The sequence below is a fragment of the Chlamydotis macqueenii genome, chromosome 17, assembly GCF_036417535.1.
Source record: "Chlamydotis macqueenii isolate bChlMac1 chromosome 17, bChlMac1.mat, whole genome shotgun sequence".
Lineage (NCBI taxonomy): Eukaryota > Metazoa > Chordata > Aves > Otidiformes > Otididae > Chlamydotis > Chlamydotis macqueenii.
Genome location: NC_141572.1, coordinates 688,720 through 700,301, shown reverse-complemented (window position 1 = coordinate 700,301; position 11,582 = coordinate 688,720). Strand labels below are relative to the sequence as shown.

Genomic DNA, 11,582 nt, shown 5'->3' with positions numbered 1-11,582 from the left:
GTCGAGCACCCGCCGCTGCGTAACCGCGTGCCCAGTCACCGGTCACGGGAGCAGAAGCAAGCGGAGGCCGAGGGCAGCCCATGTCCAAAACGGTGCCCGGCAGCCCCTTCCCTGCTTTCGGACCCTTTTCCCTGCTATCAGTCAAGCCCAGCCCGGGAATTCATTTTTATATCTTTCCCAGCAAGACCTGGCAGGGGAAACTGAGGCACGGGCACTGGGCTCCTCACCGGGGGCGGGGGGGAAGCTGGAGGGGACAAGAGGGAAAAAAAATCATCAGGCTGTGCGGAAGGGGAAGTGCTGGAGCCTACGCAGCAACACGCGACCGTCCCAAGGGAGATCCAACGGGAAGCAAAAACCTGCAGGGGAATTTTGCTGGTGCTTTCTGGGGACTTGAGATGATTTTCCAAAGGGCTCCCCGGGAAGCGGCTGCGCTGGAGGAACAACCCCTGCTAAAGCAGCCGGGGTTTTGGACTCCCAGCAAGGGAAGGCAGAGCTGGGAGCGTGGTTGCCTTTTTTTAATTATCCCAGCTGTTCTAATAAAGATACGGCCTCTCCCCACGTCCTTCCACTCCTCATCCTGCCGTGCGAAAGGGCACCTCTCAGCAAGGCAGCGAGATAAGCGGCGCAGAGAAACCGGGGACTTCCCACCAGTGGCCTTGGAGGGAGCCGCTCCGCTCGGGAGGGAAGATAAAGCCCACATGGTTTTAGTGCTGGCTTAAATCCCGTTTTATAGTCTGAAAGAGAAAGTCTGCAGGTGATAGGGAAAATCCTCAGTGAAGGGAAAAATGCTGCCCCAAGCAGAGGAGTCCAAAGCCCCAAGCCGTGTAGGGTGGTGGGGGAATCTACAGGGGGGTGCGGTGAGGACCACGACCCACAGGCAGCGGCGGTGGTGGTGGGCATTGCTGACAGCAAGATTTCTGCGTTAAGGGCCGGCAAAATGAGCGCCAACACCTTGTTTGCTAAAATATACACATTGCCGTGCAGCTGAGTGGGAGAACGGAGAAACTGGAGGAAAGGGACAGTGACAAGGAGAGCAAATCCCCGGCGCTGGTGTTGACTGGGACATGGTGAGGACAGCAGCGCTGCTGAGGTGGGCCTGGGGCTGGTGACGCTTCCAGGGTAGAGGGCCAACCGGGAGCAGAAGTCAGCCTGGAGGCTTCTCCCAGCCAAAAGGTTTAATGGCTGCTCTGGGACGCGGGTACCAGCAGCGGGAAATCCAGCTCGGCACGGCCAGTCTCGCTCACCCCTGTCCCGGATGGGGCAAGCGCTGGCCACTTGGCCAAGAGCGCATCAACAACTCGAGCGCCACGCGGTCAGGAAGGAGCGAGGGGGCTGCGATCTCTGCCCACGTGGTTGCACAACGCCCAGCAGCTCCAGCGCCTGCCTCATGGTCCCTCACCCTCTGCTTTCTAGCCCCTTGTACCAGTTGTCACCTTCCCACCTTCCTTATACCCAGTCTGAATCTACCCTTTTTAGTTTAAAACCACTACCCGTTGTCCTGTCGCAGCAGGTCCTGCTAAAAAGTTCATCCCAATCTTCCCTATCAGCCCCCTTTAGGGGCTGTGAGGCCGCTCTCAGGTCTCCCCAGAGCCTCCTCTTCTCCAGGCTGAACAGCCCCAGCTCTCTCAGCCTGGCCTCACAGCAGAGCTGCTCCAGCCCTCTCGTCATCTTTGTGCCCTCCTCTGGACTCACTCCAACAGGTCCACGTCCTTCTGATGCTGGGGGCTCCAGAGCTGGACGCAGTGCTGCAGGGTGGGTCTCACCAGAGCGGAGTAGAGGGGCAGGGACCTCCTGGCCACGCTGCTGGTGATGCAGCCCAGGATGCTGTTGGCTTTCTGGGCTGCGAGCGCACATTGCTGGGTCACGTTGAGCTTCTTGTCAACCAACACCCTCAAATCTTTATCCTCAGGGCTGCTCTCAACCCGTTCTATGTCCAGTCTGGATTTGTGTTTGGGATTGCCCTGACCCATGTGTGCATCCATGAGTACATCCATGGATGTGTATACACCCCTGCAGCCCCTGGGTCCGTGCTCCCATCCCAGTGAATCATGGAATCTTAAGGTTGGAAGAGACCTCCAAGATCATAAAGTCCAACCATCAACCCAACACTACCGTGTTCACTAAACCACGTCCCAAAACACCACGTCTACACCTTCTTTGAGCACCTCCAGGGACGGTGACTCTGCCACCCCCCCGGGCAGCCTGTTCCAGCACCTGACCACTCTTCTAGCACAGAAATTTTTCCTCGTGTCCAACCTAAACCTCCCCTGCTGCAACCTGAGGCCGTTTCCTCTCATCCTATCGCCTCTAATTTGGGAGAAGAGACCCGCACCCGCCTCCTCCTTCCGCACCGCCCGCACCTCGGCCCCGCTGCCTGGGGGTTTCACCCGCCGTGGGCTTTGGGCCGGGAGGAGGAGGAAGAAGGAGGAGGAGGAGAAGGAGGAGGAGAAGGAGGAGGAGGAGCCGGGCAGGAGCCGCGCTCCGCCCGTCGGGGCCGGGCCGGGGCGGCGGGGAGCGGAGGACAAAGGTGGCCGCGCGGGACCGGGAGCGGGGCCGGGAGCGGGGCCGGCCGGTACCGTGGGAGGGCGGCTGCCCCGATCCCAAACGTCCCCAAGGCTTTGGGGGACCCCGAAGAGGTCCCCGAGCTGCCTGGGGGAAAGGGGTCCCCGCAGTCCCCCAGGCCCTGGGCAGCCCCCGGAGCCCCCGTCTCGTCCCCGTGAACTTTGCGATGTGGTAAGAAAATAATAATAATAATAATAATAATAATAATAATAATAATAATAATAATAATAATAATAATAATAATCCTGGTACGCATCTGCCTTGTGCTCTGCAGGCTGGGGTGACGCGGGAAAACCACAGGCATTTTGGCGGCCGGAGCAAGGACATCGGGGTGCTGGCTCCCACGGTCTCCTTACACCCACCAACCCCAAACCCAGCGCTCCCGCGGCCGCCACGGCCACCTGTGCGTCGCTGATGCTGGCGAGAGCGCGGAGCTAGAGACGGAGTGCAGGTAGGCGGGAGCCTGGCCCAGCGAGGCCAGCGGCGATTGGGGGCCAAGGGGCGAGGTGACCTCGCGTGGGTGACGGGATTCACGACGGGATTCAGATCTGCGGCACGGGCCGTGAACCTTCCCTGCGCGCCGTGACGCAGGGCGAACACGGTGCCAGCGGTAAGGTCACCTGCGTCAGGTGACGTGGGACACTGGGACAAGGCCTCCCTGGGGCTCCTTCCTGGGAAAACACTCAGCTGGAGGGAAACCCCCTCCCCAGGGAACCCCGGGAGCCCCGACCCGCCAGACACAGCGCCTTGGCTGGGAGCAGGGTTATCCCGGCTGCCGTCGCGGGGCTGTTTATTTACCGGCTCCATTTCCTGGGAGGCGGGGACGGTGCCGCCGGGAACAAAAAGCCGACGTGGTATTGCCGTGCCATGAAGGTGTGCCCATCCCCAGCTGAGCACCCTCTGTCCCTCTGTCCCCGCAGCGCACGGAGCCATGAAGCTGAACGAGCGGAGCCTGGCCTTTTACGCCACCTGCGACTCCCCGGCCGACAACGCCGGCTTCCTGTACAAGCGCGGCGAGCGGCACACGGCGTACCATCGCCGCTGGTTCGTGCTGAAGGGCAACATGCTCTTCTACTTCGAGGAGCGGGAGAGCCGGGAGCCGGTGGGCGTCATCGTGCTGGAGGGTTGCACTGTGGAGCTCTGCGATTCAGCCGAGGAATTCACCTTCGCCATCCGCTTTGGCGGTGCCAAGTCTCGCACCTACGTGCTGGCGGCCGAGAGCCAGGCTGCGATGGAGTCGTGGGTGAAGTCGCTCTCGCGAGCCAGCTTCGACTACATGCGCCTGGTGGTGCGGGAGCTGGAGAAGCAGCTGGAGGAGATGCGCTGGGGGCCGGTTGGTGGATGCGGGGGCTGCCGGGGGTCAGCCGGCTCCTGGAAACCAAAGCCTTCGGGGCTGGAGTGCTCCCCGGAGCGGCTACCGGCTCTGCCCGCCGTCCTGCCGAAGGAGAACGGCTGTGCGGTGTGGAACAATGTGCCAGGAGAGGACCTGCTGTCCAACACCTCCAGCTGTGATGGGCATGACGATGAGGGGAACCCGCGGCCACCGCCGCTGCCACCACGCAGGCGGGCATCGAGCAGCGAGGCCAGCAGCACCGGAGCGGCCGTGGCGGAGAGCCCGTCCACCTTCTGCCGGCTCCACGAGCTGTACGGCCGGGAGGTGGCCCGGCTGCGGCAGGACTGGCTGGAGAGGCGGCGTGGCCACCGGCCCTGAGAGGTGGCCAAGCCCTAGGGACCTGCCAGGACCTGTGGCGGGGAGGAGGTGATCAGTGTCGGTGCCACCTCGGTCCCTTCCTCGCCCAGGGATGCACAGCCCTGGCCGTGGCGGTGATGGACACCTGCTGATGGTGCCACCGAGGGCCCAGCGCTGAGGGACACCAGTGCTGCTCCATCATGGTGAAACGCCAGCCTGGCTCCAACAGCGGCTGGGCTCAGTGTGCCACCAGCCAAGCATGAAACCCCTGGGCTCTGAGGGCTGGAAGCTGTGCCCAGAAGCAAGCTGGATGATGCCTCCTGGGCATCGACCACCTCATTGGGTCTGGTGGGGCCTCTTGATGCTCTTGCAGCAGGGTCACGCATCGACAACGCTTTTGGAGGAGGATTTTGATGGGATCTCTCCTGCCCGAGCCCCAGTGTGGGTGTTTCGCAGCTGGGGAGCCTGCCACCGCCTTCCCCTCCCTGCCCGGCATGAGCGCATGGCTGAGGTTGGCCGAGCTCTGCCGCATCCCTCTGCTCCAGCAGGATGTGGTTTGAAAATGAAAATATCAGCGGGTGCAGCCCTTCCTTAACGGCAGCAGCACCACGCAGGGAGCTGGTGACGTCCAGCCCCGGACACTTTGCACGGGGCGATCGCTGCTTTTACCCCGGCCGCTGAACCCGTCACGAGGGCAGACCCGAGGGGAACGCAGCGGCTGCGGGCATCACCTTGCCGGGCAGACATTTCGGGGCAGGGCATCATCCCCCCCGCCGGCTTGCTAAGGGGAAGCGTTGCTCAGGAAGGCGAACAGGAACGTGTGTGTCAGCGGCGGGGGGTGTCGAGTGATTCATGTGCCGAACTGGAGCAAGGCCAGCGTCTCATGCCGGTGTTTCTCTTCTATTTCCCCAATGGTTTCTATCGACACGGAAGCTGCTGGCGTGGCGGCGGGGTGAGCCACCCCGGGTCTTGGGAGAGCAGTCAGGGAGCCCTGCGTTTGGGCTGGGCGGCTCCGGCTCCCTTTGCCTCCCTGGGACAGGCACAACTTTGCTACAATAAAAGTCGCTTCAGAAATTCCCTCCCAGCACCAGTTCTCGTTTGCGCCTTTTAGCCCCTGGGGAGAAGGGCCCAGGTGGGAATTAATCCTCCGTTTCAATCCCCTCCTGTCCTCACGGTGTCCCTGGGGCCGGGCAGGGACTGTGTCACCCGAGGGGGACACAGCCAGCACCAGGGTCACAGCCTTCTCACGGTTTCACTGGTGGGAACGGCACCGGGCGCCCCGGCGCAAGTTGCTGGCACATTAACGGCTTGGTGGGGTTGTGCAGCCACCCACCCCTCCAAACCCCGCGTTACAGGCAGCACCGCATGATGCCACCCAGGTTTGGGTGCCCCTGCACCTGTGGCGGAACGTCCCCAGCCCTCTGCCAAGGCTGCGGGTCTCGGGCAAGGGACAAAATATCTGTCCCCTCGCCAGGGCCAGCGTTGGTGCTCCGCAGGGACCAGGGAGCCTCTGCTCGCGGAAGTGGCCAACGCAACCCCGTGTCCCTACCGGCGACGTCCCGACCGCGTGTACATCTCCAGCTTCTTGCTAATGTGGGGTCTCGCGGCGGCTGGAGGGGGATGCCTCTCGCGGAAACTGAGGCATGATGCCAGCCAGGATCACTTGCTCGCCGTGAGCCGCTGCGGAGCACGGCACCCTATGTGTTTCGGCGTTTGGAGCAGTGCCGCCGAGGGCAGCGTCCAGATGGTGAACGCGGCCCCGACAGTCGGCGGCAGAGGAAGACTCCGGTTTCCATGGCAGCTGGCCCAGCTCCTCCAGACGTTCAGATATTCATTAAAAATAAATCCTTCCCAACATGTTAGCCGACAAACAAGCTTAAACAGATACGCAACATATGGATTTATTAATTCATCAAACGCAAGCGCCCCCGCCTCACATCGGAAGCGGCAAGCTCGCCCCGCGATGGCCGGCTCCGAGGAAGAGCCATGCCGGGGCACGATGCTGTTGGGCGATGCCGAGCCAAACCTCAGGCCGGAGGATGCCCCAGGGACAGGAGCAAACCTGCATCAGGGATTTCCTGGGGCAGGATGGCACCCAGAGCTGCACCAGCCCCACTGAACACCCTCTTTTTTCCCTAAATCACAGGGAGGCGCTCCTGCCATAAACACAAAGCAAGGCTGAGATTTTGGAAGGAGCCAAGAACAACCCAGTTGCCCCTCCCAGCCGCCTCCAGACAAAACACACCCCAAGGCCGGAGTCGTATCCAACTTCTGTATTTAGTGGCTCTTTTACAGAACTTGTTCCTTCCAAAATTGTTAAACAAAGTTCATCGATCTCATAGAAACTTTTGAAGTACAGTACATAAGCCTAACAAAACCGTGCCCGGTGCGTCCCGCCAGCTCCAATCCAACAGGATTGCCGCGCTCCAGACCATCCTAAGTGCTTCCTTGAATCCCGTTCCACTAAAGCTCCCGCCAGCGCACCACGGAGACAAGCAGTCAGCGGTCGCGCCTCGACCTTCTGCAGCACGGCGGCAGGGAAAAGAGCGGCCGTGGACAAGCTGGGGCCAGCTGGGACAGGGCGAGGAGAGCTGCGCCTTCGCGGAGCCGCTTTTAGCATGGCTCATGGCCTCCCACCCCAATATGAAAATACCTTCTATTCTGGTAAAAACGTGTACCGTGGAAAATCAGTGGATGCATAGCCTCGGCGCCTGGCGGGGAGCCCTTGCGATGACCGCCTTGGTGGGCGACGGCTGATGCCACGTGTGCAGGGGACAGAGCCCAGCGCGGCACACCCCACACCGTTTAAAGGCATTTCGTCAGCAGAGGCCAGCTGGGACAGCGGGGCTGGGGACGTCGGGATGGTGCCACCATCGCCTCTGCACAGGGTCGGCCCTGACAAGCCAAAGCCTGATGATGCTTTGCCCCTTTCAGGCCTGAATTTGCCCAGTTTGGACAGGAGCCTGGCTCGACACCCCGGGGCTTGTCCCAGCTTCACCAGCAGCCACCGCCTGGGGACACGGCTGCGGTGAGGGGACACGGCCGCGATGAGGGGACACTCCTCCTGTCCGGGCGCTCTCCCTAAAACAAAGTGCTTCAGCCGCAGGAGCGGGCTGTGATGCCGGGAGCAGCCCCGAGCAGGGCTCGGCCCCCACGAGCGGCCAGCTCACAATTTTTGAGTGCTCCTCCCCGGGAACCAGTGTCCCAGGGACAAAGCTCGCAGGCTCTGTCTCTTTTCCTTTCCCAAATGGAGAAGGGCAGAGTGCGGGGAAGCAGGATCCCAGGGATGCCCATCTCCAAACCAGAGCCGTCCCCAAGCGCCGCACCCGGGAACCTCTTCCCATCTCGCTCCCAAAATGGCAAACACGAGCGGCCTCCTTCGCTTTTGCCTTATTTTTTTTCTCCTTTAGGAGCTGGCAGGAGCTGCCACCGGCCGCCGGAAGCGCGAGGGACGGCGTTGGGACCATGCTACATGTCGTTCCAGGAGGCTATTGCAGACATTTCTACAACATACACAACCACACAGGACACTCCGCGTGACACAGGTTTCGGAAAACACGGACCACCAGAACTAAACACACACTCGACGGCATCGAGGTTTTCGCTTTAGAGTCTTCAGGGACTTCGACGCAGTCTCTGGCTGGGGCAGAAGCGCCGCGGTGTCTTACAGACGGAGGTGGAAACCGCTCGGCGAAAGCTGATTACATTTGGTCAGTCTCATAGTGCTTCTTGATGGCTTTGCTCAGGAAGTCTTTGCTGTGGGTTTTTTTGTTTGTTTGTTTATTTTTTTAATCTCATCCAGTGGCAAACTACAAGACTTCAGTGTACATTTAATGACACGACTGCTACATCATCTTGATTTTATAGCTATCTTTAATATCAAAGCAGCTTCAGCTGTTAATAAATTCCAAAGTATCCTTTTATTAAAATAGCTAAAAGAGGTCTATAAATATTTTTTGTTTTTTTTTTTTTCTTTTCTTTTCTAAAATCGTTCCCAGTTTTTCACATTTAAAACAAAGCGGAGTGGGGGGGTGGCTTCGTAGCCGGTGCCCCCCCTTTTCCACGGGTGCTCCCCTCCACGGCGCCGGCCGCCTGTTGCCTCTCGGTGCGCGCTGCGTTTAACAAAATATATATATATATGTGCGTGGGGGTGTATATAGATATTTAGGGCGGCTCAGAACTCCCACTCGAGGGCCTCCTCGCGGTTGGCGGCCCTCTCCAGGCGGTGGATGATGTTGTTGAGGTTGGCCATCTTCTCGTGGCGCCGCTGGACGCTGGTGCTGAGCTGGGGGCCGGGAGCCGGCGGCAGCGCTGGTGAAACCGGCCCAGCGGAGGACGGTCCCGGCGAGGCCGAGCCGGCGAGGCCGGGCGAGGAGGCCGCTGAGGGCGATGTCGGGGAGACCTCCAAGCTGCAACGGGACGACCCCGCGGAGGACTGGGAGCTGTCGGGGTGCGGCGGCGGGGGCGGTGGGGGTCCGCCGGCTCGGCCTCCTCGTCGCGGGAGGCTGCCGGTGCTGGGGGCGGCGGCGTGGGGGGCTGCACCCCGCTCCTCCTGGGGAGGTCCGGTCCCTTCAGCCGCCCCGGCCGGGCTGCGCGAGTCCCGCCGGCGGCCCCAGCCGCCTGCCTCCCCGTGTTCCTCTTTCACCTTCACGGGCGCGGCAGCACAGGGATGCTCGCCCTTCCCAAATACGGGTTTATGGTCCTCAGCATCCAAATCGGGGCTGTGGGAAGCCCGGCGCCCAGGGACGGCCACCCCGCTGCTCTGCTCCGGGTCCGTGTCGTTGTCCTGCGTCCCCTCCACCAGCATCTCCCGGCGCATCCGCGACCTGCCGGGACACAACCGTGGAGGGTCGACAACTGCCACCCATGGCCCCACATCGCAGGCACTGCGCGTCTTGAAAAGCATCTCCAGCCAGAAAAATGCAACGACATTGCTTGAGATGTAAAATCCCACCCTGACAGCCTTTAAAACACTTTTTTGGGGGAAAATCATTGCCACTTGAACACGGGGGGAATGGATTTTGCAACATTTTGGGCTGCTTCCAGCCAAATCGACCCAGTTTTGCAAGCGCTTTCCGCTACGTTTTTTGTTGTTGTTCAATACGTAGCGCTTTTCAAAGGTTTATTTCAGGGCAGTTGTGTTTACCAAGAGCAGGAGGAGCTTTCCTGGAACCACGCAAGGGGAAAGGTCGTGGGTTTCATCAATGTTTCACCAAAAAGCTCGATTCTCTAAACTCTCCCCACACGATGGCTCCACGTGAGAAACCTCACCCGGCTCCCATAAATCCTGACCATCCACTCTGTGCTACCCGGGCAGGGTCAGAGGCTCCACGGCCTCAACACAAGTGCTTTTATGTCTTTTTATACTGGTTTATAGAGGGGAGGGGCACAACCTGTCACCTGGGACAGTTATACAGACAGAAAATGGCCCTTGGTGCAGGCCTGGGGAGGATTCAGGAGCCACGTGTCCTGCAATATCGCCCAAGGATGAAGCCCATGCTGCTCCCCGGGGCCGGGCTGCTGCAGGGACGCATCCTGTGCTCCAGAAGCCGCCATGAGGTTTTTCCTCACCCACTGTGGAGCTCCTGCTCGGTGGCAGGTGGTGTCCCGCCGCAGCGTGCAGGTAGACATGGGCACGGTAACCTCTTTAGATGCTCACCATGACTTGGTCAAGGTGGTTGACACCTCTTGACTACCCGCCAGCCAGGGCACACGCAGCGTTTCTGCTGCAATCCTGCACCTGGGGACCTCCAGCACCCATGCATGGATCTGCACTTCCCTGTCTAGGCAAGAGGGACTGGGAGGGCTGGAAGAGGAATGATGTCTCAAGCCCGAGAGTGCCCGTACCTGTAGTTGTGGAACCAGTTGATGACGGTGTTGGTCTTGAGGTTGAGCTGGAAGGAGAGCAGCTCGATGGTCTGCTGGGAGGGGTAGGGCTCCAGCTGGTAGGCTTTCTTCAGGGCTTCCTTCTCCTCTGGGGCGAGCACGACCCGTGGCTTCTTGATCTGGAGGAGGCTGAGGTCCTGCGGCTGTAGGCTGGGGCTAGCGCACTCGGAGCGGGTGCTGGGGGACTCGCTGTCCGAGCCGGCGCTCATCAGCCCATACCGACGCTTCAGGTAGGCTGCAGGAGAGGAGACCCAGCTGCGCGCCGCTCGCCCCCCAGCCCAGGGAGCCCCCGCCTTGGCCAGCACCCTGGACCTCGGGGGTGCTGCATCGCCCTGACCCTCACCTTTCTTCTCCAGCTTCTTCATGTCACGCAGCTTCTCCACGTTGTGGGGGTCATTGAGCCAGAGCTGCATGCGGACGAAGGGCTCCCTCCCCTTCAGGCTCAGCTTGTGCCACGGCTTGGGCCTGGAGAGGAGATCGGACACCGAGCCCTGCGTCAGGCCCAGGATGCTCTCCCCAAACAGCCGCTGGCCTGGCGGAGGAGAAGCAGAGGTTGTTAGAGCGGGGCAGAGCAGCGGGGCGGGCGCTACCATCCCCCCACGGAGCGGGTGCACCCCAGCATCCTCCCCCGCGCGCCACGATCCCCCCCGAGCACCCACAGCGAACCAGGGGCTGTCTGCGGCTATGGGAATGGGGGTGATGCATCCGTGCAGCCTCACCAGCAGCTCCTGAAAACCCGGGCGGGGAGAGGATCCGCACCTAAATTGTTGTCCGTCAAGACCTCCTTGACCTTCTTGGTGATGGAGTAGGTGTCCAGCTCGGGGGACATGGCCACGATCTCCTGGATGCCCACAGGTCCCTGGCTGTTGGGGTATGTCTTCCCCCCCAGCGCGGGCGTCGACCGGCTCTCGGGCTGCTGGTTTTCCTTGCTGCTCTCCAAGGCCAGGGTGAGGGGCTCCTGGCAGCCCTTCTCGTGCTCGGTGGGGCTGGGGGGCGGCGAGGGGGATGGCTGGGGCTCCGCCGGGCTGGCTGCGCAACACCGGGGGAGAGGGGTCAGCGGGACGGCAGGAGGGGAGAGCGGCGGGGACTCGGTGGGAGCAGGAAGGTTATTTTGGGGATGCCTGTGGCTCTGCCCTCTAGAAGGAGGGATGCTGGCCGAGTCTTTCCGGCGGCTTTGGCAATGCCGGAGGCTCCAGCAATGCCGGAGGCGCCAGTGGAATAGCTAGAGAGAGAAGACATCACTAATATATTAAAAACCCCATTACTTCATTATGCCAGGCACAAAGCCAAAGATTTTTGCTGTGGTTTTCCTCTTTTTTTTCCAACTAGATGACTTTCAAACCCTGTTTCTGACAAAATAACATCTGAAGATTTGTACAGCAGGCCCAAATTGTCTAAGCGACTGATTAAGGGGGCTCAAATGAGATGGATGCATCAGAGGAGA

General features: G+C 60.8%; 2 protein-coding genes across 3 annotated transcripts in view; one reads left to right on the top strand and one right to left on the bottom strand.

Annotated features, from left to right (window-relative positions):
• The first annotated feature begins 2,859 nt into the window (after positions 1-2,859).
• On the top strand, positions 2,860-5,330 carry PHETA1 (PH domain containing endocytic trafficking adaptor 1). Its single transcript, XM_086761547.1, has 2 exons — positions 2,860-3,013; positions 3,483-5,330. The coding sequence occupies exon 2, from the start codon at positions 3,494-3,496 to the stop codon at positions 4,271-4,273; it is 780 nt and encodes a 259-aa protein (XP_086617673.1). The 5' UTR covers positions 2,860-3,013; positions 3,483-3,493; the 3' UTR covers positions 4,274-5,330.
• Positions 5,331-8,015: 2,685 nt separating this feature from the next.
• Positions 8,016-11,582, bottom strand: part of CUX2 (cut like homeobox 2) — a 62,189-nt gene continuing 58,622 nt past the window's right edge. For both annotated transcript variants that reach the window (XM_086761726.1, XM_086761727.1), the window contains exons 16-19: positions 10,898-11,167; positions 10,482-10,670; positions 10,100-10,373; positions 8,016-9,078 (exon numbers count right to left, since the gene is read on the bottom strand). In XM_086761726.1, coding sequence (XP_086617852.1) covers positions 8,427-9,078; positions 10,100-10,373; positions 10,482-10,670; positions 10,898-11,167 — 1,385 coding nt within the window. In that variant the 3' untranslated portion in view covers positions 8,016-8,426. The remainder of the gene's footprint in view (positions 9,079-10,099; positions 10,374-10,481; positions 10,671-10,897; positions 11,168-11,582) is intronic.